Source organism: Peromyscus maniculatus, chromosome 2, assembly GCF_049852395.1.
Source record: "Peromyscus maniculatus bairdii isolate BWxNUB_F1_BW_parent chromosome 2, HU_Pman_BW_mat_3.1, whole genome shotgun sequence".
NCBI classification, from domain to species: Eukaryota; Metazoa; Chordata; class Mammalia; order Rodentia; family Cricetidae; genus Peromyscus; species Peromyscus maniculatus.
In genome coordinates this window covers 135,979,868-136,006,827 of record NC_134853.1, presented here as the reverse complement: position 1 = coordinate 136,006,827, position 26,960 = coordinate 135,979,868, and the positions used below count along the sequence as shown (strand labels likewise).

At 50.4% G+C, this 26,960-nt stretch overlaps 3 protein-coding genes across 3 annotated transcripts in view; 1 reads left to right on the top strand and 2 right to left on the bottom strand.

Moving 5' to 3' along the window:
- Positions 1–5,190: 5,190 nt before the first annotated feature.
- Hectd3 (HECT domain E3 ubiquitin protein ligase 3) lies at positions 5,191–13,860 on the bottom strand. Its single transcript, XM_006986553.4, has 21 exons — positions 13,378–13,860; positions 13,008–13,168; positions 12,659–12,751; positions 12,445–12,580; positions 12,109–12,224; positions 11,906–12,019; positions 11,688–11,770; positions 11,162–11,327; positions 10,706–10,787; positions 9,757–9,939; positions 9,544–9,596; positions 9,311–9,375; positions 9,069–9,172; positions 8,705–8,824; positions 8,513–8,602; positions 7,068–7,274; positions 6,746–6,875; positions 6,552–6,626; positions 6,364–6,445; positions 6,199–6,270; positions 5,191–6,068 (listed from the first exon to the last, which is right to left on the bottom strand). The coding sequence occupies exons 1-21, from the start codon at positions 13,744–13,746 to the stop codon at positions 5,984–5,986; spliced, it is 2,586 nt and encodes an 861-aa protein (XP_006986615.2). The 5' UTR covers positions 13,747–13,860; the 3' UTR covers positions 5,191–5,983.
- Positions 13,861–14,754: 894 nt separating this feature from the next.
- Urod (uroporphyrinogen decarboxylase) lies at positions 14,755–18,629 on the top strand. The gene is made up of 10 exons (XM_042271677.2): positions 14,755–14,905; positions 15,515–15,627; positions 15,740–15,819; positions 15,898–15,960; positions 16,202–16,399; positions 16,503–16,664; positions 17,719–17,856; positions 18,009–18,109; positions 18,205–18,271; positions 18,394–18,629. The coding sequence occupies exons 1-10, from the start codon at positions 14,886–14,888 to the stop codon at positions 18,553–18,555; spliced, it is 1,104 nt and encodes a 367-aa protein (XP_042127611.1). The 5' UTR covers positions 14,755–14,885; the 3' UTR covers positions 18,556–18,629.
- Positions 18,630–19,574: 945 nt separating this feature from the next.
- The window catches only part of Zswim5 (zinc finger SWIM-type containing 5), a 115,145-nt gene continuing 107,759 nt past the window's right edge, over positions 19,575–26,960 (bottom strand). The window contains exons 12-14 of the mRNA XM_076564859.1: positions 23,818–23,981; positions 23,086–23,167; positions 19,575–22,362 (exon numbers count right to left, since the gene is read on the bottom strand). Of these exons, the coding sequence (XP_076420974.1) occupies positions 21,500–22,362; positions 23,086–23,167; positions 23,818–23,981 (1,109 nt within the window). The 3' untranslated portion in view covers positions 19,575–21,499. The remainder of the gene's footprint in view (positions 22,363–23,085; positions 23,168–23,817; positions 23,982–26,960) is intronic.

Sequence of the window (26,960 nt, the reverse complement as noted above, 5' to 3'; positions counted from 1 at the left end):
TGTGCACCATGCATGCCTGGTATCCATAAAGGCCAGAAGAGGGCATTGAGTCCCCTGGAACTGGAGTTACAGATGATTGTGAGCCACCATTGGGTGCTGGTAATTGACTCTGAGTCCTCTGGAAGAGCAGCCAGTGCTCTTAACTGCTGAGCCACCTCTCCAGGCCTTTTCAGGGCTTTTTAAAATCAAATTCTTTGAGGAGAAAGGCTGTATTTTATTTATTTATTTATTTATTTATTTATTTATTTATTTATTTATTTATTTATTTATTATGTATACAGTGTTCTGCCTACATGTATGCTTGCAGGCCAGAAGAGGGCACCAGATCTCATTACAGATGGTCGTGAGCCACCATGTGGTTGCTGGGAATTGAACTCAGGACCCCTGGAAGAACAGCCAGTGCTCTTAACCGCTGAGCCATCTCTCCAGCCCCCTCCCCCATTTTTGTTTTTTGGTGTTTTTTTTTTTTTTTTTGGAGACAGGGTTTCTCTGTGTAGCTTTGTGCCTTTCCTGGATCTTGCTCTGTAGACCAGGTTGGCCTCGAACTCACAAAGATCCAGAAAGGCTATATTTTATTTGTTCCTTTCTTCCCGGGACCTAAGATGTGCTAAATGAATAATTTAACTAGTTTGAATTTTCTTCAGAATTTTCCTTTAACATCCCATTTAGTGATAGGGAAACTAGGCCAAAAGCCTACCTGCTGACTCCTCTCCTGAAGATGCCTTCTAATTCAGTTCATGTTATTCTCGAGTGACTAGGCTCGTGAATATTAGTATATATCAAGTATACAGGAGGTACTTTGTAAATGCTTATTAGAAATGAGTTGTTCCTTATAATGCTTTTCTCTTCACAAGTGATTACATCTCATTTCTTTCTTAAGGTGGATGAGGTAGGCTCAGAAGGGCAAGTCCTCTGCAGTGTGAGAAACAAAAGAAACCTTCCAAAGTTGGGCCTTGGCTCACAGATATTCTTCCCACAGTCTGCTAGAGCTCTCGCTTTGGGAATTTACTGGCCACATCCTAATACTCATCTATTCCATTTGGCTGTGGGCTTGTCAGTGTGGTGGGGAATTGTTATTGTTAGAGCACTGAGTGAAAGATAAAAATGAGAAAAAATCTACTTTGGCTGCTAATTGCGTGAACTAAAGTACTTCCCACTCGGATTTTTGCACATAAGCTTAGTGATCACCAAGGGACTAATGATAAGTCACAGATGGAATGATGCCACACTGTTTACTGTTATAAAATGAATACTTGGCAGCAACTCCCACTAATTAGGACTTCTTCAAGCACAGAGAACGCCCACCATTGGTGACTTTGAAGTCAAGACATTGGTGTTCTAAGCTGATGGGTCCGTTTTTATTTTTGGTTGTGAGCCTAGCCTTTAACAGCTGAGCCATCTCTCCAGCCCAGATGGGTCAGTTTTTAAAGAACTAATTTGATTAATTTGGTGGTTTCCCCACTTTTATCATAAACAACTTTTCAGACTTTTGGTTCCTCCCTTTATAATTGGAAGTAGGGTTTTGAGGTCATGTTTTATTTATTCATTTAACAACTAGTTACTCAGTGCCTGCAGTTGATGCTTACTTGGAATTATTCCCCACATCAGTCTCCTTCCCAAGGACAATTTTAGGCTCTTGTGATATATCTGAAGATAAGGAACCAGCCTCTGTAGACTTGACATTCTAACAAGGCCAGCAGTCCAAATTAGAGTTTAAACAATGATGACTAAAGCGAGTTTATTAAAAGGTGACATTTGGGGGCGGGGGGGGGATAAGTTGGGCAAGAAGACCACACTGACTGCTCTGAGGTGCTGAGGTGTTTGTGTTATTCACGTGTGGCCCTCAGAGGTAGACCTTAGGTGTAGTTCCTTAGAGTGCTTTCCCTTGAGACAGGGTTCCTCATTTAGCCTGGAGCTCATCAATCAGGCCAGGCTGGCTAGCAAGCCTCCAAGATCTGGTCTCCGCCTCGCCAGTGCTGGGATACCAAATGTGAGACACTACATCCAGCCTTTTCACGTGGGCTCTGGGGGTCAGGTCTCACTAATTTACTGATGGATTTATCTTCCCAGCTCAGAACTTAAGAGTTTTATAGAAGCCCTCCCCGGCCCCCAGTACAGGGGAAACCCAGGGCTCACACTTGGTCAAGCACTTTGCATTGAGCTACGTCCCTGGCCCATCAGAGGATATTTAAACTTGAGACTTGTTTCATTGAAATCTTTTATACTTCAACATCTGTCTAGGTCTTGCTTATGTTTGTCAAGTCTTGTTCCACTAAAACTCCATCTCCAGTTCCTGTACAACTGTTCTTTTTCCAAAAAAAAAAAAAACATTTTTAACATGTATTTATTGTGTGAATGTATGTAAATACATGTACACAGTGCACATGGGGAGGGCAAGTGCAACATACAGGAATTGGTTCTCTCCTTCCACATTATGGACATTGGGGATTGAACTTAGGTCCTTGGACTTGGTGGCGAGCACCTTCAGCCCAGTCTCCGTGACTTCCTATCCAATAAATTTAGAAGAAAAAGGGAGCAGTTTATATTACTAAAAATAATACATTACCAAACATCCAAAAATTCTCTCTTCCGTAAAAGCAATGAGAAACGTGAAGACCATTTTTGGATAGTGTCTTTCTTTCTCTCTTTCTATTCCTTCCTTCCTTCCTTCCTTCCTTCCTTCCTTCCTTCCTTCCTCTCTCTCTCTCTCTCTCTCTCTCTCTCTCTCTCTCTCTCTCTCTCTTTTTTTTTAGATTTATTTATTTATCATAATACAGTGTTCTGTCTGCATGTATGCCTGAAGGCCAGAAGAGGGCACCAGATCTCATTACAGATGGCTGTGAGCCACCATGTGGTTGCTGGGAATTGAACTCAGGACCTCTGGAGGAGCAGCTAGTGCTCTTAACCGCTGAGCCATCTCTCCAGCCCCCTCTCTCTCTTTCTTTCTTTCTTTTCTCTCTCTCTCTCTCTCTTTTCTGAGACAGGGTTTCTCTGTGTTTCCCTGGCTGCCCTGAAACTCACTGTGTAGACCAGGCTGGCCTTGAACTCAGTCTGCCTGCTTCTGCTTCCTGAGTGCTGGGACTAAAGGTGTGTGCACAAGGCCCGAGAGAAAACACAGTGGCCAAGCAAGTGCAGCTCAGAGGAAAATGGTAACACCACAAGTGAGATGGAAACTGAAGGTTTGTAAACAGCTGGCTGTGTGTGCTGACCCTGTTGTCACAGACCACACATGTGTCGCCACAGCAACTTCATGAGGGCACTCTTACCTCCATTCATGAGGAAAGCAGCTGCAATCCACAGGATGTCCCAGAGCAGGCCACGGCAAAACCCTTCACATGAAAGGGCTCCTTAGACTGAGTGTGCTGGGGGTGCCTGCCTGAACTCTCAGCATGCGGGTGGTACAGGCTGCAGGCTGATGCCAGCCTGGTCTACATAAGGAGTTTCAGACCAGGCCAGCCAGGGTTACACAGCAAGACCCTGCCTCAGAAACAAACAAAAGTGGGGGTTGGAGGAAGTGTTTCTCAGAGATATTTAATTAGATGGAACGTATAAAGAATCCACTGTTCCGGGAGCTGCAGAGAGGTAAGAGTACTCGCTGCCCTTCCGGAGGACCTGAGGTCAGTACCTAGCACCTATACCAGACGGCTCACAAATGCCTGTAGCTTCAGCTGTAGGGGATCCAGTGCCCTCCTATGGCCTCCTTGGGTGCCTACATTCATTACGCACACTCCATACAGACATACATGTGTGCACACAATTTTAACAATAAAATAAAGCTTTAAAAAAAGAGACAAGGCCGGTGGTGGTGGCTGCGGCGCACGCCTTAATCCCAGCACTCAGGAGGCAGAGCCAGGCGGATCTTTGTGAGTTCGAGGCCAGCCTGGGCTACAGAGCGAGATCCAGGAAAGGCACAAAGCTACACAGAGAAACCCTGTCTCGAAAAACAAAACAAAACAAAAAAAAGAGACAAATGTTTCAGTGGGTCCATACTTAGAAGAAGTATGGTAATTCATCACGGAGAGGATGCACGCTGCACACTGTTACACAATGGGGAGATGCAGCAGCGTGTCCCGTTAAGTGTGCTGTGGTGCAAAAACAACTCATTTAGCCATGGCGCTTAAGACCTGATGCCTGACACCTGTACTCCGTGCTTCATTTCTTTCTTTTTTTAATCTTTTTCCAAGACAGGGTTTCTCTGTGTAGCCTTGGCTGTCCTGGAACTCCCTCTGTAGAGTAGGCTGGCCTTGAACTCACAGAGATCCACCTGCTTCTTGCCTCCTGAGTGCTGGAATTAAAGGTGTGTACCACCACTGGCAGGACCATGCTTTATTTCTAAATGAATGCAAAGCAGGCTGCAAAATATAGGGTTAGAGAGCTACTAAGGGCAGCTGTCTGGGCAGAGACAATCTACACCCCACAGCACTTACAGGGGAGACAGGGTGGGGAGGCACGCCTTCCGCCAGCAGAGCCGGGGGAGCTTGCCGAGAGAGAACAGAGCTTAGTGGACGAGCAGCTCCTGGGATTCCTGCTGCTTCAGCTCCCTGTGGGGGGTCGGGGTAGGGAGGAGGGTGCTCATGTATGTCTCCTGTGGGCCACCCAAAGCGCATGGACAGGACAGGGCTGCCCCAGGAGGCTCAGGTGGGCGTGAGTTCCAGGGTGGGAGAGAGGTCTGGGCAGTCACCCAGCCACGTGGAGAGGGTAGTAAAAGAACTTTCTTAGCAGCAGCGTGAGCTCTAGAGGACACGTTAGGCAAGTTTATGCTCCGCTTTGATAGGCAACTGATGGCCATATATTGTACCAGGACACCAGGACACCTGTGCAATGGACTGTGCTTGAGGGTCAAGTACTTGGGTAAGAGTCTCCGTGCCTTAGTTATGAGGCACCTGGGGCAGACAGGGGCTCCCAGTCTGTCGAAGTCAGCTGTCCCAGCTCTACCCTCCATGTGCCGGCTTCCTGCTCACGTGCTTCTGGCGGTGGGCTTCCAAGCTCGAAATCACCATTCCCCTCGAGATGTGTCGGCCTCTGTCCTCTGCTCTGAGCTCTTTCCTAGCCTGCACTCCAGATGTGTTCCTGGGAAGCCCCACCACTCCCATTAGGCACATGTCCCCTGCTACCAGAAGGCCTCCGAGCTCTTTCCAGGACACAGTAGCACCGTGAGTTTAGTAGGGATCACATCACAAAAGCACATCCTAAAGAAATGAACTCATTAATTTATTCAATTTTCCCATGTGCAAGACCTTCTAAAGGAGTGTCATGGAGGCTCTCAGGGTGTGCACAGCCCTCGGAGCAGTTTAACGTCTGGGCTTTAAATATTTTAGAGTACGGTAAAAGGGAACTACTAAAAGTTCTGAGAGGACATGAGGACCCACGCCTGTGTGAGATCTCGGGGGTGAGGGAGCAGACACGGAGTTGGGCTGGCATCACAGAGGGGCTGAGGAAAGACTCCACGTCGAGTGGACGTACATTCTAAGCCGCTGGAAGGACAAAGCTCACACCTCTGCTACGGGAGGAAGAAGACTAGAATGCAAGGGTTGGGGTACTGAACTGGGTCTTCATTCTTGGGGATACCGTGGCCAAGGAAGACGAGCACTCTGTGCCCTTGGCTCCTTGCTTGAAGTACCATCCTATCAACTTTTAAACATTCTGAGCCATGGCTGAAGCTAGAAAAGAAGGAGAGACGGGGGAAACCAGAGATGGGATCCAAGTCCTCGGGTTGGGGGGCTAGAGGCCCCCTTCAAGTAGCTCAGGCCTGGCAGCTTGTGCGGGGCGGGGCTTGCGGAAGATGCCGCTCACAGCGCAAGCCCAGGAGGAGTCGGGCTCGCCGGTCTGCGGGGGCGGGACCGCTAGCGTCTACTCATGGCTCCCACGGCAGCCGTCCACAGCGCAGGGCCCACCGTGCTGAGGTGTTCGGAACCCGTCACTTCCATTGAGACTCAAACTGGGCTGGCCTGGGTGAGGGCAGCGTGACTGCTTGGGCACAGCCTCACTCCTCCCAGGGGCTCATGTCCGTGTCGATGGCCACACAGTTGTAGGCGGCATAGCGGAGCTTCTCCTCGCATACCTTGGCACTGAAGGAGGTGGGAAAGGTGGCTGGCTAGGCGGGCAGCTCTGCTGCGCCCGGGGGTGCACTTTGCTGCCCGCCGCCCTTCCACACGAGGACGTCACCCCCCCCCCGAACACGAACCTAGGGAAACTCACCTGGCATAGTGCGGGAGGAAGAGCGTGCTGGAGCAGGTGGAAGACTCGGGCAGCGCGTCTGTGGTCTCATAGCTGGGAGTTTGGGAGGCAAAAGATCAGGAGGAGCTGCAGAGGGATGTGTGTATGTGGGAGGCCCCTCAGGCCCGTCTCTGTACTCACACTCACCCCAGTTTGTCTGGGTAGATGTAGATCCGAGCTGGGAGGCGGCTGCGGCCAGTGACAAAGCGCAGGAAGCGGCTCCGGTCCTCTGGGTGGAGGAGAGGAAAATTAACGCTTCTACAACTTTTATCCTGCTTCTCCAGCCCCCAAGCGGGTCCAGAGGCGACGCCAGCGGCACTCTGCCCTCTACTGACCGTTGGTGAAATTGTTCAGAGCCTCCCAGAAGTACTGCACTCGCGTGTCAGATGGCTCAAAGTCCTCAAACCGAGCTGCAGGGGCCAGGGCAAGAATCCATTCTTAGGTCTCATTCTGCTGTTCCTTAAGTCTCGCCTCCCCGCCGCCCCCCCTCCCCGCCCCCCGCTTCACTGCCCCATCCCCTGGAACTCACTGAGCTTGCGCAGAGCATCCACAGTGACCTCCGGATCCCCACACACCTTCTTTTCCAGCTCTTGCCAGGTCAGCAGGTCCAGCACAGCCTGCGGTACCACCTTCAGCAGACCTGCCTGCATGGCTGCCACCTAGGGAGGAGGGAAAAGCCCGGCTGGGAAAGAGGACGCTCCTTTCAGCACACACTGGGGACATCTCTAACTCACTGGTCAGCAGGAAGGAGGGGCACAGTTATGGTGAGAGCTAGAATCCGGCCTGGTACCGGCCGGCTCTCCGGCTGTGCAGGGAAGGGGCTGGGAAGGTCCAGAGCTCCGGTTTGCTACCTGCTCCTTGCTCTCCTCTAGTCGAGCCTTCTGCACCAGCTGGATGAAGCGAGAGCGGTCCTCGTATCCCACCACGATGCCTGTGCCCCCAGGAATCAGCTCCACCACCTGCTGATCACTCAGCACGGTGGTGAATGTTAGCTCCTTCCCGAACTTGAACTCAAAGGTCTCCTTGTCCATCCCTTCCATCACTTCCAGGAGCTTCACCTGAGGGTTGGGGAGAGAGGCGGGGGTGTCAGCTCTTCACTGGGGAGACAGTCTCTGTCTTCCTGTGGGAATGTAGAGTGCAGAGACCAGCAAAGGGCCGTGAAACAGCATGAGACAATACCCAGCCAGCCTTGGAGGTCAGGGTTGGCACCCTGCAGGAAATGGCCTGACCCAAAGGACAGCCGGGAATTGGCTTGGCCACGAGGGAAGTCGGGAGAGAGAACATCTCGGACAAAGCTGAAAACTCAAAAGGCCTAAAGAATGTTTTGCTTAGAGCCTGAGTGTGAGTCAGTGGCTGAGACACAGGAGTCAGGTAAGGCCTTTACCGAGTTCCTGCTGTCCTAAGCCCAAAGCAGCCATCACGTGGTTTAACCGAGGAAAGGGAAATAACTGACTCTGGCAGTGTGGAGTGAGATGGACAAGAACAGAGACGGGGCATCAGCTTTCACAACACACAGCTGGGACAGAAGAAAAGGTGGCCTGAACCGCGGGGCAGCGGGAATGGGAGAAGTAGCACACCAATTCCAGGGAGAGACCGGACAGGATGTTGTGGGGAGAAGAGTTAGGGTGACCCTAAGCCAGGCATGGTGGCTGGCACATGCCTGCAATCCCGCATTTAGGAGATGGAGCAGGGAGATGAGAAGTTCAAGGCCATCCTCCTCAACTGCATATCCTCTACTACATGGGACCCTACTGCAAAGAGGAAAAAACAAGGCCGGCAAGGTGGTTCAGTGCATAAGGGCACCTGTCACAAGTCTCCCGACCTGAGTCCAACTCCCAGGACCTCATGGGGGAAAGAGATCCAATTCTCAAAAGTTGTCCTCTGACCTCTACATATGCACCATGGTGTACCTACCTACCTACACACACACACACACACACACACACACACAAATATGCTAAAAAAAAAAAAAGCAAAAACCAGAATAAACACAAAAAGGCTCTGCTGACTTTGCCATGGGCAAAGGGGGCTGGAGGTGCAATTCTGAGCCTGGAGCCCAAGAGGTGGTGGACTGGGGATAAGTGAAGGTGCAAGACTCAGATGGGCCGTCTTGAGGTAGATGCACACACGGCCCCAGGCTGAGCAGAGAAGTGCGAGCTGGAGGTAAGGATTTTAGGAGTTATCAGAGCAAAGACAGCAGATGAAACCACGGGAGTCGATGGGACTAGGGAGGGAACATGTGTACTGGGGGCCAGTGGGTCTGGGCAGAGGAGACACGGGTCCAGGTCCTGCTCACCAGCACGGAGTCCACAGCTGGGAAGTCTTTGCTCCAGCTCACCTCCTCACCAGACAGCTGCTTCCACACGAACCCAGGCAGGGCCAACACCTGCGTGACAAACACAGCTGCCTTCTCACTGAGTCTCCCGGGGTTGCAGGCCCTTCCTTCCAGGCCTGGGCTTTGCTGACAGGTGATGATGGTGTTACTCACCAGGAACTCCTTACCCCGAAGGGCAGCCCCCATCAGCTGTCCGATCCACTCGTACTTGGCAAAGTCTCGGCAAGAGGGGTTAGGCACATACATGTCCCGGGCCTCACCAGTGCCATTGCCCTGCCCCAGAGACAGAGCTATCAGCAGGACATGGGGTAGACCCTATTTTCCTACCACCAGTACCCTAAAGACTTCACCGGAAGTCTACTGCTCCCCCTCCACCATCCCTCCTAATGTAGAAGGATGCTCCTCTCCTCTGTGCCCCAGGTAATTCAATCCCTCCACTGCCCCCTCCAGCTCCGTCTGGTTCTCAAGAGATCTGCAGAGGTGGCGGAAATTTGGTGGTAGGCGTGAAGACAATCACCTGGTTCGCCGTGCGCACGAAGAAGGGCAGAGGCACAGGGGTGTCAGCTGAGCTGGGGCACAGCTCTTCTGACATATCTGCCAGGCTGTCACGGAAGCCACCACCTGAAATGACAGAAGCTTTCAGCTGGGCTTTCATAAGGGGTAACAAGCAGGCTTCCTGTGTCTATTAGCTGGTAATCCCAGAAGGTGCTAACACTCTAAAAGGATAACCATTGGAGCCCACGGCGATCATGGCCTCACCTTGGTCAATGATGCCTTCTGCGATGAATTTACATTCCCACCACTGGTCATAGCGCATGGGCCACCTGGAAATTGGGATGGATGGGTCTCTGCTATGCTGGGGCTGAGCTCAGGCACATTACCTAGCCCAGAGACCGGCCAGGAAAAGACTAGAGAGTGGTAATAGTGAGAGGTGCGAGGTGCAGTGTGTGGATGTATGTGCCCTGGGCAAGTCCCTAACCCTCATGCCATACCTGTAGTCCAAGGGCTTTTCATACTTGTCAGAAGGCTTGAGGCCTTCATAGACCTGGGGGACATGGGAAAATGGGAGTAAGTGGGAGCCGTAGGGAGGTTTATGTTAAATAGCTGTCCCTGTTCCTGCCCAAGGACCTTGCTCAAGTCCCTCCTGGACTAAACCCCCAGGCCCTTTACTGACCCTCCCTCAGCCTAATCCAGGTGGGCCAGACCTGGGTGAAGACTGCATTCTTGCAGGCAGGGTCCCGGGAAGGGCAGGCACGGTGCTCCATGGCCAGGCGGCGGTTGATGTACAGCCGCGGCATGAAGCTGGGCTTGCTGCTTTCCGAATCGCGGAGGCACTGCGCCACCAAGCTGGGCCGCTGGCGTGACAGCAGGAGGAACTGTTTCACTTGCTGGTGAGGGAAGGCGGCCAAGGCAGGGACAGTCAGCTTTTGTCTAGCCCTGGCGCTTTCCTCTATGCTTAGACCCAATTTTACCATCCCAGTCAAGTCTAGTTCACTCTGTTCTTGCTTAGAGTTTCTTCCTTAAACTAACCACAAAGGGGAACTCTGTAAAACAACAGCACAAATCTAATATTCCCTTATGAGCTTTGTTTGTTTGTTTCTCTCTTTCTTTCTTTCAGGAAAGGGTTTCTCTGTATAGTCCTGGCTGTCCTGGAACTCGATCTATTGACCAGATTGGCCTTAAGCTCACAGAGATCCTCCTGCCTCTGCCTCCCGAGTGCTGCGATTAAAGGCGTGCACCACCACCACAGGCTTCTTCCAAGCTTCCTAGTAGTTCCACTGACCATAGCCAAGTTTCTACCTCACACCCTGGCACATGAGGCTCTTGGGACGCAGACTGTGCTTCCCGTCAGCCCCCTTCCAGCCTCATCCAGGCCACACTCACACCTAGCTGCCGCAGCCCCCAGGGGGCACCTTTCCTATAGCTGCCCGCCTGTGCGGTTCCTTCCCTCCCTCCTACTGCCTATTTCACACACCCGTGCGGGGACCCAAACCCTAGCTTTTCATCACTTGTGTCTGGCTTTGTTCTTGGTTTCCAGGAGCAGAAAGGGTCTAGCCCTAGGGGTTTCAGGAACTTTCTGCTAAAGAATGAAAACCAGATGAACGGGAAGGAGGAACCCAGCGCCCAGGTTAGTACTGCAGGGTTCAGACTCACTTTAATCTCACTGAAGGTGCCCAGTGTGTGGTCCCAGGCAGGTACCAGGTGGTGCAGGACACTGTCCAGGATCTTGATGAATCTGTGGTAATGGGGGAAGATAAAGAGTTTATCGTGGATGCTGTGCAGTGGTGGTGTACCTCTTAATCCCAGCACTTAGAAGGCAGAGACAGGCAGATCTCTGTGAGTTCAAGGCCAGCCTGGTCTACAAAGTGAGTTCCAGGATGGCCAAGGCTACACAGAGAAACCCTGTCTCAAAACCAAACCAACCAAACAAACAGAATTTAGCATGGATGTAAGACCCCAGTCTCTAATCCACAGGGACAGAGCGATGATCAGGAGATGCTCTGGCCCTTGAAGTGCACTAGTTTATTTTACCAGACTTTGGGGCCTCCTCCATGTAGATCCCCAAGGCTGAGGGAAAAGAGAGGCATGCAGGGCCAGCACCACAGTTACCTCTGCAGAAGGACAGCTCTTCGGTACAGTACTTCCGGGTCAGTGCCCTCTAGGCGTGGATATCGCACCAGACTGGCTGGCTGGAACAGGTCTGCATTCAAGCCCAGCTCCCGCTGTCTAGAGGACTTGATCTTGACCCCGCGAAGACGAACATCAATCCCGTCATCTGAGGGAAGGGCCCAGAGTATGGTCATTTCCTGTGACTGCAGTTTTCTTGCCTCTCAGACCTGGGAATGGCTCCTTAAAGGTTGGCATTTTGCCAGTTAGCCACTAGAGGCCTCCGAGATTCTATCACATGATTCTGATGTTTATATGTTCATTCCGCCTCTATGCTGTTGGGATGCCTGTGGATCCTAACACAAGTTCCTTTTCTAGGTGAGCTTAACTATCCCCATGGCTGTAAGGTTGGCTTATTCCTATCTCTGGCCCCGTATCTTTACCCTAACTCCAAGCCAACCCCCTTCCCCCCATACTGTCAGCTTGCCCCCACCCACATCCCGGGATTCCTTATAGCCTTAAGCCCCACCTCGACACTCAACGATTCGGATCTCGATGATTGGAAGGTGGACAGTCATGTCCTCCAAGACACAGACATCCCCAATCAGGGTCCTAGGAGACAGGTATAAAGCAGTTCAGATACTTGCTGCCTTAGGCCCTCAGGAACTTCTGGGGTTCCATTCAAGCAGAGCCTGGCCCCATTGCTAAGATCATACCCCACTTCCCACCCCAGGAGAGCCTGCTCACTCGTCGATGCTCACGTCACTCAGCTTCTTCAGGTTGTCCCCTTCACCCCCATAGACCACTACCCGCTTAGGCATGAAGTTGTCATCTGTGGTATCCACTGTGAGTAGCAGCTTCCTGAAGGTTCAGAGCATGTGTCTGAGTGAGTCTCTAAGGCACCCGGAGCACATGGCTCACCCACCCTGTCCGGCCCGGAGCCTTCTCACTTGACAATCGTGCCTTTCTTCATGGTGAGCCGTACCCAGTGCTGGCACTGGGACCCATCGCTCTCCCAGTAGGTGTCTGCGTTGCTATCCGTCAGGCAGGACACATTGAACTCCTCCTAGGGTCGGGGCAGAAAGGCGGAGTCACGTTTGCCCTGGGCAAGTGTGTGAGTTGGGGTGGGGGTGGGGTAGGGAAGGGTGGCTGGGTCCCAAGAGGAGAGGGACGGAGGCATGGCTTGTGGGGGACGATGGTTTGGCCCCGGTTTGGCAATGGGAGTTCTGGACCTAGCATGGAGGAATGGGACTGTGTCTAGCCACAGGAGGAGTCTCAGCACCCACCGTGTAGGAGGAGACATCTATGCTTTCCACATACTGCTTCACACTACCCAGGTTCTCATCTTCTTTGCCCAGGTGGTCATATAAGAAGTGGATCAGGTCCTCGTCGCACTCATATGTCCACGTTGGGGGCACATAGCTAAGCAACCCCAAACCCCTAATTAGGCTGGGTTCAGGCCCTGCTCCCTCCTCTTCCACCCCACTCCAGATAACTCACAGTAGTCTTTGTATCGCTTCCGTGTAGGCCTCTGCGGGCTGAGGCCTGGACCCTAGGCGATGTGAGTAGGTCAGGTCCACCACCTGTTCCCATCTGTGGGCACAGAGTCGGGCAAATGAGGAGGGAGGTATGGGCAACAGGACACCACCTCCAAGGTCTACAGCCTTCTCTAGAGTTCTACCTCCAAGCCTCCAGAAACCTTACCCCACCCCTTCCAGGTCTCATCTCTGCCTGTTCTTGCCACAACCTCCACCTCCAAATCTCACACAACCCAAGGTCTGGATTTGGGTCGCGCTTCCAAACCCCTTGCTCGGCTGGACACCAAGTCGAGCTCTTTCAGTTGAAGGACCTGAGCACCGGCCGGTAGTCGACGCCAAAGAGCTGCTGCTGCCGCTGCAGGTGGTCTGGGGTGTCGATCGGTACAAGGCGGGCCCCGCCCTCCGCCGGGCGACACACTAGAAGCCAGCCTTCGTCCAGTCCGCAGTCACTCAGGTGTTCGGCCAGCTGCTCCTGCAGGGACATGCCAGATGGGGACAGCCGTCAGGGGACAGATGTCAGGGAGCAGCCCAGCGGCTCGCCCAGTCCAGCCCAGGGCAAAGAGCACCGAAAGCAATTGCCAGCTCACTATGGGAAAAGATATGGGAAAAGAGGGCGGACCAACCACGGCTTTGGCCGGATCCAGGGGGTCTTTGGCTGGGTCCCGGCCCACCGGGGCGCACCTTGGTCAACTTCACCCAGAGGCCGTGGCCGTTGCACAGCTCCTCGCCGGTGGTGCGCACACAGGCGCCACGCCGGAGCTCAATACTGTCGCGGGCGGCGCGCAGCGGTCCCGAGCCGGTGCCGGGCGCAGGGCCCGCGGCACCGACACGCAGCCCCAGGCCCTCCGCCTCCCACACAGGCAGCAGCACGCGCGACGGTCCCGCCGGGTCCTTGTAAAGCTTGTAGAGCACCTCTCGCGGCACGAAAGCCAGCGCCGCGGGCAGCGGCAGCCCGGCCCGGAGGCTCCGCGCCGCCTCGGCCAGGAAGCGCACGCGGCCCAGGAGCTGTCGGGGGGACTCGAGCGCCGCTCCGGGGCCAGGGCCAGCCATGGTGAAGCCGCGGAGCTGAAACTCGTCCAGGGAAACCTTGGCCCGCAGCAGCCGGGGGACCGCAAGCTCAGCTTCCCACCACGCCCTGCTCCGCCTCCCACCCTACTTGGCCGTATGTTTTGGATTAAGTGCACAGCCTATTGCCACCGTATGGTCAGGCGTACTCTGACACTCAACGATATTCCCTATTTTGTGACCCCGTCCCCGGCTAACCCAACCGGACTCAAAAGTAGACTTTTGAGGTAGGGTCTCATTATGCAGCACAGGCTAGTTTCAAACCTCGCGATCCTCTCACTGGCTTTATTCAAGCTAGTGCTGCTACCCTTGTTCAAGCCACTATTCTATCTTCCCTTGATCCAACTACATTTCCGCCCCCTCCCACCCCGCCCCCGTTTTTCTAAACAGGATTTCTCTGTGTAGCCCTGACTGCCCCGGAACCCATTATGCAGACCGGGCTGGCCTCGAACTCACAGAGATCCGCCTGCCTCTGTCTCCCAAGAGCAGGGATTAAAGGCGTGCGCCATCATGCCCTGCTTGAGAAACATCTTTAAATTTGTTAAACTGTCTATCTAGGGGCGGTGTGACTAAATGTTCGGTAGAATGACCCCTATCCCGGTCACTGATAGGAATGTCCAATCATTCTGGATAGATGCTCTTTGTTGCTTCTAATCCCGGCAGACATATATATTCGTTGTCCACCTAAAAGTGATGACCGGGGCTGGAGAGATGGCTCAGCAGTTAAGAGCGCTTTTAGTTCCATGTACAGCCTTTTGCATCATTCCTTTGCCAGAAAACATTGTAAGGACTCATGGATGGGAATGAAAGCGAGACCTGGGCTAAGTTCGAGATTTCCAGGCCACAGATGGGAATAATTTTCTCATGCCACCTTAAGATGTACTGAGAAGTCAATTCTTTGGGTCGTTTGCTACTGCGGCGTAACACTGGACTTTACGGTGAAAAATTGTCGGGGTCCTACGGGCAGCAGGGAGGGCAGCCCCACAGCTGTCAGTGACGGGGCGGTCACGTGGCTCTCAATATGGCGACGCGGAGGTTCTCTTTAGGAAGGGGCGGGGCCTGGGCTGTGTGGGCGGGGATTCAGATTAAAGCGGCGACCGGAGCCTGCTCAGTTACTGTTGACGATGGAGGCGAACGGGCGGAGGTGAGTCAACACAACTGCACGCGCTGTGGCTACCCTGTTTTCTGATCTGAGTCTTCCAATTCAGGGATATGTCCTTAAACTCTTATTTTTCTGGAGATCTCCCAGTACGAACCCACATCGCTGTGATTCCAAATCTTGCAATCATGGAATAGAACCTTCCCCGCTCCCTGCCCCCTTCCCTAAATCTCCATTCCAGGGACTAACTCGCGGGACTGCGTCCCTAGACTTTCAGAGGTGACTTACAACCTCTAACTAGCACTTGGGACCATCAACTCTGATCCTCTCTCTCGTTTCGGGGATCACCCTGCCACTCGCGGCCCGGTCCCCGACATTAACTTCTTTCCCCCAAACTCTCCCTTCTGGATTTTCATTCCACCCCCCTAGTCCCTCCAGTTTGGGAAAGCTGGACAAACGTGTATGAGAGAGGCCCCAGTGGGGCCCCCCTCCTAGAGTCTTGTGCGCCACCTGATAGAGAGGAGGCGGAGTGGGTGGGGAGCCATGGTTTGCAAGGACCTGGAGGCGGCAGATAGCGGTGCCTGACTGAACACGCCTTCCCCAAACCCCAGTCTAGCATGACACTTACACCTCTCCTCTCCACCCGATCGCCAGACTCCAGAATTTTCCGGAGCTGAAGAATGACACGTTCCTGAAAGCAGCCTGGGGAGAGGAAACAGACTACACTCCCGTTTGGTGCATGCGACAAGCTGGCCGATACTTACCAGGTCAGGGACAAAGCTATGGTCTAGATAAAACTCTAGAAGGTGAAGTTCAGGGGCCAAGGATAACTTTAGAAAAACCTCCTGGTTGAGTCCTGTTCTTCCTCTCCTCTTGCAGAGTTTAGGGAAACTAGGTCTACCCAGGACTTCTTCAGCACCTGTCGCTCTCCTGAGGCTTGCTGTGAACTGACTCTGCAGGTGAGGGCCCCCACAAAAGAGCGTGGGATTTATGCCCTCAGTGTGTCTCCTTATTAACCTATTTGTTATTCCCTACAGCCACTAAGAAGATTCCCTCTGGATGCTGCCATCATCTTCTCTGACATCCTTGTTGTACCCCAGGTACTCAACCCTGATCCTGGAATGTAGGCTTTAAAAAAAAAAAAGGAAGGAAGGAAAACACTCCTTGGAAATCCTCTGTCTTGTCAGGTTTCAAGATAAGAACATAACTGGGTAGAGGAAAACACTAAGAAATGGAGTTTGCCAGGGGTTTTATTCTTTTCTTTCCTTATCACATGGGTTGAACAGAACCCTTCCCTCTGTAGTTCCAGATTGTGAAGCCAGGTATTTTATTCCCCTTAAGGCACTGGGCATGGAGGTGACCATGGTACCTGGCAAAGGACCCACATTCCCAGAGCCATTAAGAGAAGAGCGGGACCTAGAGCGTCTACGGGATCCAGCGACAGTGGCCTCAGAGCTGGACTATGTGTTCCAAGCCATCACTCTTACTCGACATCAGCTGGCTGGACGTGTGCCGTTAATTGGCTTTGCTGGTGCTCCGGTAATTCTGCACAGGGCATGACCTGGAGCATGATGAGGTCCTTCTGGCAGGTCTGGTATAGACAAAGGATTCTATGCTGTGACATCTTTGTATCCTTCTGCAGTGGACCCTGATGACATACATGATTGAGGGTGGCAGTTCAAGCACCATGGCTCAGGCCAAGCGATGGCTCTACCAAAGACCACAGGCCAGCCACAAGCTGCTTGGCATACTCACGGATGCTCTGGTCCCATATCTAATAGGACAGGTGGCTGCTGGTGCTCAGGTGAGTCTTCAGAGACAAACAGGCTGCAGCTTGGTCCGTCAGGACCCAAAGCAATGGCTTTCTAAAGTGGAGAAAGCAGGGATCTTAGTTTTCCTCCAGTGATCCGGTTGGAGTATCTAAGTGGTTTTCAACCTTCCTAATGCTTATCCTTTAGTACAGTTCATGTTATGGTGACCCCCAACCATAAAATTCTTTTGTTGCTACTTCATAGCTGTAAGTTTTCTAGTGTTATGAACTATAATGTAAATATCAGATCTGTGACCTTGTAAAAGAAATGGGTCATTTGGCCTTAAAGGAGTCGTGACCTACAGGTTAAGAACCAGTTGGGTTCTCAGCCCTTCCTGAAACTGTCAGCAGGGCTTAAAGGCCTGAGTTTTTGGAAATTGAAGCTGCTGCTAGGATCTGGAGAAGGCAAAACTGCTTCTGCCTTTGCCTCCCAAGTGCTGGCATGAAAGGTGTGTGCTACCACTGCCGGGCTGTTTTCTTTCTTTCTTTCTTTCTTTCTTTCTTTCTTTCTTTCTTTCTTTCTTTCTTTCTTTCTTTCTTTCTTTCTTTCTTTTTCTTCCTTCCTTCCTTCCTTCCTTCCTTCCCCTTCCTTCCTTCCTTCCTTCCTTCCTTCCTTCCTTCCTTCCTTCCTTTCTTTCTTTCTTTCTTTCTTTCTTTCTTTCTTTCTTTCTTTCTTTCTTTCTTTCTTTCTTTCTTTCTTTCCTCTCTCTCTCCTCTCTCTCTCTCTCTCTCTCTCTCTCTCTCTCTCTCTCTCTCTCTCTCTCTCTCTCTCTCTCTTTTTTGACAGGGTCTCAACCTGTAGACCAGGCTGGCCTTGAACTCATTGATCTACCTGCATTTGCTTCCTGAGTGCTGGGATTAAAGGCATGGGCCACCACTTCCTGGCTTTTTTTCAAGGCAAAACTTTTTTAATGGAATTGAGCTCCTAGCCTCAGGGAGTAGGTCAGGGTTTAAAGCCACCTGAGGAGAATTAAGGCATAATCTGTATGTGGGCCTGAGGTACTTCTTTGTGTGTTAGGCCTTCCTTTTTCTTATCACCTATCTACAGGCATTGCAGCTCTTTGAGTCCCACGCAGGACACCTCGGCCCGGAGCTCTTCGGCAAGTTTGCACTGCCCTACATCCGGGATGTGGCCAAGCGGGTGAAGGCTGGACTGCAGAAGGAAGGTCTGGCGCCAGTGCCCATGGTGAGGACTGGGACAGGTTGAATGAAGGCCTGTAGCACTTTCAGGGCTAAGACCTGCGTGGACTGAAGTCACCACTGGAGGGCAGCAGAAGAACAGCCAAGAAAGGCTACTGGGCACAGCACGGCTTAGTCAGAGATCTGCTTTTTCTCCAGATCATCTTTGCTAAGGATGGACATTTTGCCCTCGAAGAGCTGGCCCAGGCTGGCTATGAGGTAGTTGGGCTTGACTGGACAGTGGCACCAAAGAAAGCCCGGTGAGTGATGGCGCAGTAGGCACTAGAGGTTGAGGTGGGGGGGTACAGTCCCCAAATGTGAAGTGATGAGGATGTGGTGATGTATTTGCCTACAGGGAGCGTGTGGGGAAGACGGTGACCTTGCAGGGGAACCTGGATCCCTGTGCCTTGTATGCATCTGAGGTAATAACCAGGCCCAGCATGTGTGTTCAAGGTTTTCTCTATGCATTGTGCAAAGGTTGGGTGATCACGTGTGTGTGGTTTTATTATACCTGTTCTCCCGCTCCTCTATCTTGGTCCTCTAGGAAGAGATTGGTCGACTAGTGCAGCACATGCTGGATGAATTTGGGCCACAACGCTATATTGCCAACCTAGGGCACGGACTTTACCCTGACATGGACCCAGAACATGTAGGAGCCTTTGTGGATGCTGTACACAAACATTCACGTCTGCTTCGACAGAATTAAGTATATGCCTTCCCCTTAAGTACCACCAACACAGGTTGTTTCCAGAAGAATAAACTTCCAGAGTTGGAGTGTAACATGTTCCTTTGTTTGTAAATGTTTGTTTTTATCCTCAGTCATCCCCCCATTTCCTCTCCCTCTTACACACACACACACACACACACACACACACACACACACACACACACACACACACATAGAGGCTTGGAACTATGTAGCCCAGGTTGGCCTTGGAACTCAGAGATCCACCTACCTCTGTCTCTCAAGTGCTGGGACTAAAGGTGTGTACCATACCAGGCCAGGCTCCTTTGTTCCTTTTCCTTATGCCTCCTCTGCATCTTCTTCCACAGGTTTCAGGGCTCAGGTATCAGTAAACATGCCCTACACCATTAACACCAGGCTCACACTACCATTGTGCTATCATCAGCCATCCAAGCCCGAGAGTGACATGATATTAGGTATACCTTTCCAGATAGTTGGGGCTTTGGCATTTATAGACAAAGGGTCAGGGTCCATAGGGCACAGGGCTTTGTGTCTCTGAAGGAAGAAGACAGATCAAAAAGGGCACAGAAGTGGCTAGACCACTCTGGAGTTCAGGAGAGGAAGATGGAATCTAGGTAAACAGGAGCTAAGGAGACTTCAGTTTTGATACCACAGAGTATAAGATCCAGAGCTAAGTTGCCCAGGACTGGCCCCTTAGGCTACTCCATCACCAAAGCATGAAGGCCTCTGAAGCCAAAGGATCCGCTGCCACTTCAGCTTACTCTGCATAATTTTCTGAGCATGCCCACTGATTTTCTCAGAATCCTGGAATCCTGCTTATCATGTGACAATAGGACATGACTGTTTCGTTCCTAGGACAAGGTTCTGAGGTCAGAACTATAGAGATGGGTGTGATGTAATGAATTTTTCATCTGTTCATTATTGTATATCTCTAGGCCCAACCAGACCCCTATCCCATCAAAGGAGAGAAGGGCCTCATTTACTGATAGAACACAATTTCTGCTTTTAGAAAAATGATCTTTTCTGTGATCCATGATTTATTCATAGAAAAGCACTGAGTTCACATACTTGCTAAAAAAGGGCAATCATGATACAGAAATGGGAGTGGCTTTTCCCTTTGTTGCCAACCCATTGGGCTGAGACAGTGTAGGGCCCTTGGCTGGACAGTAACACATTAGTAGCCACAAACAGCAAATACAACTTACTGGTCAGTTTGGAATAAAAAAGATGACAAGTCGTTTTCCGAAGAAAAATAAAGTCAGACAGAAAGGTCCTTAGTTCATATTCTAGCTACACCACCCCTTTCCTATCAAACCCCACCCAACTAGGGAACTAAGACACAAAACAGTCAACACTCAAGACTGCCCTTGCTACCTCCTGTAATTTCAGGCTAAGCACAGGGTCATGGAGTACAGGAACGTGATACACTGTGGAGGTCAACATGGGCTGATGGGGGTCACCCACCAGAACTAGACGTCAGGAAGGGCAGCGCTAAAGGAATACCAGCCTCAGCCTCCAAATCAGCTACCAGTGGGACCACGGTGAAAGCAGGCAGAGGAAGATTGAGGTAGAGAGTCAGAGGAAGAAAACACGTTTGTGTAAGAAAAGAACCGTGGAGTGAAAGTGGCCAATCTTAACGCAGAGGGACACTAGTGCTTAGAAACGTGCTTGCTGAAAGAAGGTAAATAGAGGAGGCACAGAGATGGGTAACAGTGTTCAGCTAGCAACAGACTAAGGAACGGGCAAGAGAGAACTGGCAGAGAGAAGGCACACTCAGAAGACACTGGCAGACGACATGTAGAGACCACTCACATAAAGACATACCATGGTCAGCAGGCATACAGTCAGACACAAACATCTTTATACACAGGTACTACCTATGTGTGCCTAGATACACATATACACTAAACATGTAGCCATGAGTACACTTAACACTTAGATATGCATTATCACACACACACACAATGAAGTGGCAGACAAACCCACAGTCTAGCACATGTCACACAATTCACACACACAGAACCGACACAGGCATGCACATGTGTAACTTTGTACACAGACACATGTTCTTATCCGTACAGATATACACACGTACAGACTGGAGATGAAAACAGAGTCTCTAACAGAAAGGTGACCAGAGCAGATGTGTCGTATAAGCTCAGTGGCTTCCTAGACCTTCGTCTTCTCCCTGCACTTTTTATTCAGGTGTTCCTCGGGCTCCTGGAGAGGGTGAGGCAGAGCGGGAGCGTCACTGTTGTCACAGCTTTGTGAGACAAGTGTCTAAGCCCAGGCTTGACCTCTGCCCTCAATGACCACTAGTCTAGTTGTCCTATCTGCAGGCCACAGTTTCCGCACAGACAAGACTCGAATTTTAACTGTCCATTTCCCCCCTGCTGCCCCCACTTATCCACTGCCAACAGCACATACTCTGTATGGGAAACCTGAGAAATGGTTGTGAGTCTCCTCAGAAAACAAGCCTATCCTCCCACCCACAGCTACTTTAAGTGCTCATCAAATCAGAGTCAGAATTATAAATAGTTACAGCTTTACAGTGCTTGACAACACAGATACTAGAGTATTTACAGTACCATAAATGCTTCTGTTTCTCTGGTTAAGCAATCCCTGAGACGGAACAGTGTTCTGTGTTTGCCAAGGGAGAGGGGCCAATGGCTAGGACACGCAGGATAGAGGGGCGTGAGGTGACATGTTGTGGGGACATCTGATCGGTCTGCAGGGCCCAGCTCCTCCAGGAACAGTGGGGCTGGCGTGACAAGCTTGCCAAGGCAGGAATACTGGTTAAAGTTGGACTCTCCCCGTCCTTAGGTCTGTGGTACTTTTGGCTCAGCCACAAGTGCTCAGAGTCCTCTCAGGGTAGACAGATGTTTCAGAGTCCGTGTCCTGATCTGGGAGCCCAGGCTGCCCTGGCAGCAAGCTGTCCATTTCCTCAGCCAAAGCGCTCGCGAACCAGCAGCATCAGCTTCTTCTTGCCTTTGTAAATCTGTTTGAGGTTGTCAATGAATTGGGCAAATTGCAAGTGACCGTCCTGGGGCAGTAGGAAGGTCTCTCGAGCCTTGCTCAGAAACTCAATAAACTCTCCATAATGGCGGGGACTGATGTGTGTCAGACGGGAGTGTGTGGTGTTGATATAGGCATTGATGGTGGCATCCAGTAGCTGGCGCAGTGGAGCTTTGTCCGTTGACATGAGCTTTCCAGAGCTGCGACGGCCTGGGATACCCGCCAAGCCTGGTGCAGTCACTGTGCACCTACGCAGGATATCGGAAAGCACTGTGGCACAGTGCACACTCTTCACCACCAGGGGGATGAGAGCTGCCAGTTCATTCTTGCCCAGAGAGTGGCTAAGGGCACAAGCCCAGAGCACATCATTGATGGCTGGATGGGTGTCCTGGTTGTAGGCCAGGTTAAGATGGCTCATGGCCAGTGAGGCCAGCTTGAAGGCACGCAGCGGGTAGCCACGGAGCTCCATGTAGCGGGCAATAGTGAAGAGCTGTGAATGAGTCATGCCACCAGCAGCAGCATCAATGGCAATCTGGTAGGCTGCCTCAAAGGCAATGTGGTCTTTCTCACAGAGTGTAAGGGCTGACAAGGCACAGCTCTGCGGATCCTTCATGGCACACTGCAGGGCCAGTGTGCGAGCACAGCTAGCCAGTTCCTCCCGCTGTGGGTAGTCAAGACTGAGGCGCAGGATAGTGGTGTGGGACACAGCTGTGGCAGCCACAATACTTGTAGCCTCGGTGGGGGTGAAGAGTGTGTACCAGCTCTGCAAGATGCTCACCAGGGCCCGAACACCTGTCAGGGAGAGCCTGAGCTCAGCAGTGGCTACTCGGTCTCAATCCAAGTCTGCCCAGATTACCATTTGGGGTCTGAACTTGGCCTGCAGAGACAAGTTCTCCCTCCTCCTCAGCAGCCTTGGGAGGATCTGAGGCAAGTCAGGGCAAGGGGAGCATCCCAGATGGCCAGACCCTGTCTGGGGTCTCTTCCCATCCCTTCCTTCCTAGGCCAGAGAGCTGAAGGTCTCTGCTGTACCCTTAGCTCTTCATAAAGATGAAACTACAGAGTCCCAGGTTTGCCTGCCTCAAGGCAGGGCCCTAGGCTTCCCTGGGGTTCCAGCTAAAGTAGGGCATCTGGGGAGAGTCTTGTGCTGGGGCTTGTGCAGGGTTCTAGAATGGGTCTCAAGCCTCCAAGTTGTCTGTGGTTTTCCAGAAGCATAGACAGAGACTGGGACCAAATCACTGGGCCCACTCCCTCCCAAGGGAGCACATGGGGCCTGGTGGCCGAAAATGGACTCTCGGACATTTCTCTAATCACAGAGGGTCAAAGTGCTGCTGATATCACGATACGGTCCGAGCAACGAGGGCTCAGGCTGGCTGAACTGAGACCACCTTCCCCTAGCAGCACATCCTTTCTCAGGCTGCCAGGAGTAGAAATGTGACAACTCCAAGGATTCGCTCTCCTGTCCCAAAAGTGGGGCCTACAAACTCCCCAGGAGGAAGAGGGAGGTGGGAGACTCACCCACTTCTGTAGCACAAGTAACCAACCATCGAACCATCTCTCGGCGCCTCCAGTTAAGGGTTGACAAGGTCATCCGCATTACCTAGACATGAGAGACATTTTCAGGGGCCAAGCCTGACAACTGGGGGCCCCTCCTCCCTTCTACTTCATTCTTTCACGCAAAGGACATTTTTTTGTTTGCCTAAGACAGGGTCTCATGTAGCCCAGGCTGGCCTTCTATTCTACATGACCTTGAACTTCTAATCATCTGTCTCTACCTCCCTATTCCTGACCTTAGAGATGTACCCCACCACGCCCGGTTTATGCAATATTAGGGGTCGAACCTAGGAGCTTGCTGCATGAAGGTAAGCACTCTACCAAATGAGATACATTCCCAGCCCAATAACAAATATTTTTCATTATTTAAACAGTGGTCTTTTCTCTGCGTGTGGACAGGTTTACTTTTTCCCCACCCCACTCACTAGACATGAGGCTTCTCTCATGACTAATAACAGATAAGACTCTTATCATACCTTGACTGACTTGGAGGAAGGGGAGGTAGAGAAAATGGGGACCTTATATGCCTAAAACTATTTTACTTCTGGCCTTAACTTTAAAATGGAGGCCAATTTTACAGAATCCTTGCCTTCTGTCTACCCTAGAACTTGTATTGTGGAAGACAGAAGGAACCAGACATGGCTATGTTCAGTCCCCTTGGAAACGTGGAGCTGGCACAGTGATCTCATCCCATACCTGTAAGCCCAGCTCCAGGGCCACATTGAGCAGAGTGCTGTCTGTGCTGCTGTCCGTGGGAGTAGCAATCTTGAACGCATCTTGAGCCAGTTTGAAGATGAGGGAGGAAGAATGGATGTGCTTCTGTATTGCTTCTAGAATAGTCCGTAGCCTCAGAGTATCCCCTATAGTGATCAGAAAGGGAGGGGCAGGGTTCATTTGAGAGTTTGCCTAGAGTTTGCCTAGTGAGTTGTTCACAACAGACACTAGTTCAATTATGCTTCTGAATGTTACCATCTCTTCTGGTTGGTCAAGTGCCTCTTCTAAACTCTGATAGATCTTTCTGTTCCTAGACACCCGTATGAATTCACCTTGCCCATCTTCCCATCTTTTTTCTAAAAGTTATTTTATTTTGTGTATATTGGTGTTTTTTTTTGTTTTGTTTTGTTTTGTTTTTTAGTTTTTCAAGACAGGGTTTCTCTGTGCAGCTTTGCGCCTTTCCGCTTTGTAGACCAGGCTGGCCTCGAACTCACAGAGATCTGCCTGCCTCTGCCTCCCGAGTGCTGGGATTAAAGGCGTGCATTACCACCGCCTGGCTTATATTGGTGTTTTACCTGCATATATAGATCTGTGTACTGTGTGTGTTCCTGGTCGCCACCACCACCCAGCTTATATTGGTATTTTACCTTCATATATAGATCTGTGTACTGTGTGTGTTCCTGGTACCCACAGAGGCCAGAAGGGGGCCTCCAGTCCCTTGCAACTGGAGTTACAGGAAATTGTGAGCTGCCATGTCGGTGCTGAGAATTGAACCCAGGTCCTCTGGAAGAGCAGCCAGTGCTCTTCTACTGAGCCACCACTCCAGCCTATCACTTCTCCCATATAGTATTTGGTGACCCAACTGAAATATTAAGTGAAGTCTATACTTTAAAGTACATTGTCTCTGTGTTACACAGTTCACATGAGTACATAATTACAGTGTCATACTGGATACTTTCACTGCCCTAAAATGCCTATGCCTATCAAACCTTTCCCCATATGTCCTGGACCCTGGTAACTGTAATGTCATACAGTTGGAATCACACAGCATGTAGCATTTTCAGACTGAACTTCTTGCAATACGGAATATACAACTGAAGTTCCTGTATGTGAGGTTTATTTTGTTTTATTGCTAGATAACATCCCATTGTATGGATATATCACAATTTGTTTATGTTTTCAAATCTTCTGAAAAACATTGTGGTTGCTTTGGGGGCAAGGATGAATAGATATATAAATGTTCCTGTGCAGGTTTTGGTATGTATATGTTTTTGACTAGGAACATGACTGCTGGAATATATGTTAAGACTACATTTAGCTTTGTTAAAAACAAAAACAAAAACCAAAACCCGAAAACCAAAACCCTGCCAAATCTCTTCCAAAGTGGCTGTGCTATTTTATATTTCCTAAGCAGTGAGTTTCTGTTGTTCCACACTGTTGCCAACATGTTGGTCTGTAGCCATTCTAATAGTGTATAGTGGTATCTCATTGACTAAATTTACACTTTCCTAAGATACATGACCCTGAATATCATTTCATATGCCAGTTTGCTATCTGCAGATCTTTGGCAAGATGTCTTTTCAGATCTTTAGTCAGTTTTTATTTATTTTATTTATATTATTTTTGAGACAGGGTCTCACTACATAGTTCTGGCTGTTGCAGAACTCACTCTGTAGACCAGGCTGGCTCAAACTCAGAGATCCACCTGCCTCTGCTTCCTGAGTGCTGGCATTAAAGGTGTGTGCTACTACTCCTGGCTTTAGTCCATTTTTAAATTGGACTGTCATTTTTTTTTTTTTTTTGAGATAGCGTCTCATGTATTTCAGGTTGGTCTTGAACTTATGTAGCAGAGTCTTACCTTGAACTCCTGATCCTCCTTCCTTCACCTCTTGAGTGCTGTGATTACAGAAGAACACTGCTAATGCCTGGTTTATGCAGTGCTGGGGATCAACCCAGGGCTTCAAGCATGCTAGGCATGTACTCTACCAACTAGGTTATATCACCAGCTGCCTGATGAGTTTAAGAATTCTCTGTGCCAGACGGCGGTGGTGCACACCTTTAATCCCCAGCACTTGGAAGGTAGAGACAGGTGGATCTTTGTGAGTTCGAGGCTAGCCTGGTCTATAGAGTGAGTTCCAGGAAAGCCATGGCTGTTACACAGAGAAATTCTGTCTTGAAAAACAAAAACAGAAATAAACAAACAAAAAAGAATTCTTTGTATATTTGGGATATAAGTCTTTTTTTTTTTTTTTCCCCTTTTAGGTTTTTTGAGACAGGGTTTCTCTGTGTAGCCCTGGCTGTCTTGGAACTCACTCTATAGACCAAGCTGGCCTTAAACTCATAAAAATCCACCTGCCTCTGCCTCCAGAGTGCTGGGATTAAAGGCAAGTGCTACCACTGGGCATGAGATATAAGTCCTTTATTAAGTATATTTTTTAGTACTTTCTCTGTATATAGCTCGTTTTTTCATTTACTGTTTCTACAGTAAATTTTGTTTGTTTAAGGGCTATTTAAAACATCAGACTAAGGCTATACTTTGAAACTGTGAGCTCACATAACAGATTAAGAAATGAACTGTGAATGCCAGTTGTGGTGGTACCCATCTTAATCCTAGCACTTGGGAGGTAGAGGCAAGAGGATCTCTGTGAGTTTCAGGCCAGCCTGGTCTACAGAGCAAGTTCCAGGAGAACCAGGGCTCAGACAAAAACAAAAACAAAGAACTGTGACCTATGTCTATGGATGAAACTTAAGGTTCAGGGTTAATCACATTGCAGTCTTAAATTTTTACACAGCCTAGAGTACAGCAGTCATATTTTTAAGGTCCCTGTGGCTGCTTCACACAGGGCCTGCACTCTTCATAGGCAGTGCAAACCCGTCATCCTTCAGCCTGTCATTGTTGTTGATAATGCTGGTTAACTTCCAACCATGGAAGAAAGACTCATTTTCAAGACCATATATCCCCGTTACCACTATTGGCACCGAGGAGTTCTGGATAGATTTTTTTCCCCATCTAGATTCAATGCGGTCAGTAATTTTTAATCCAAGAGCCCAGTTGCTAGTAAACTCATGGGCATTTTCAACCACTCTGAATCCATCTCCTCCTGATTCTCTTATTATCTATACCT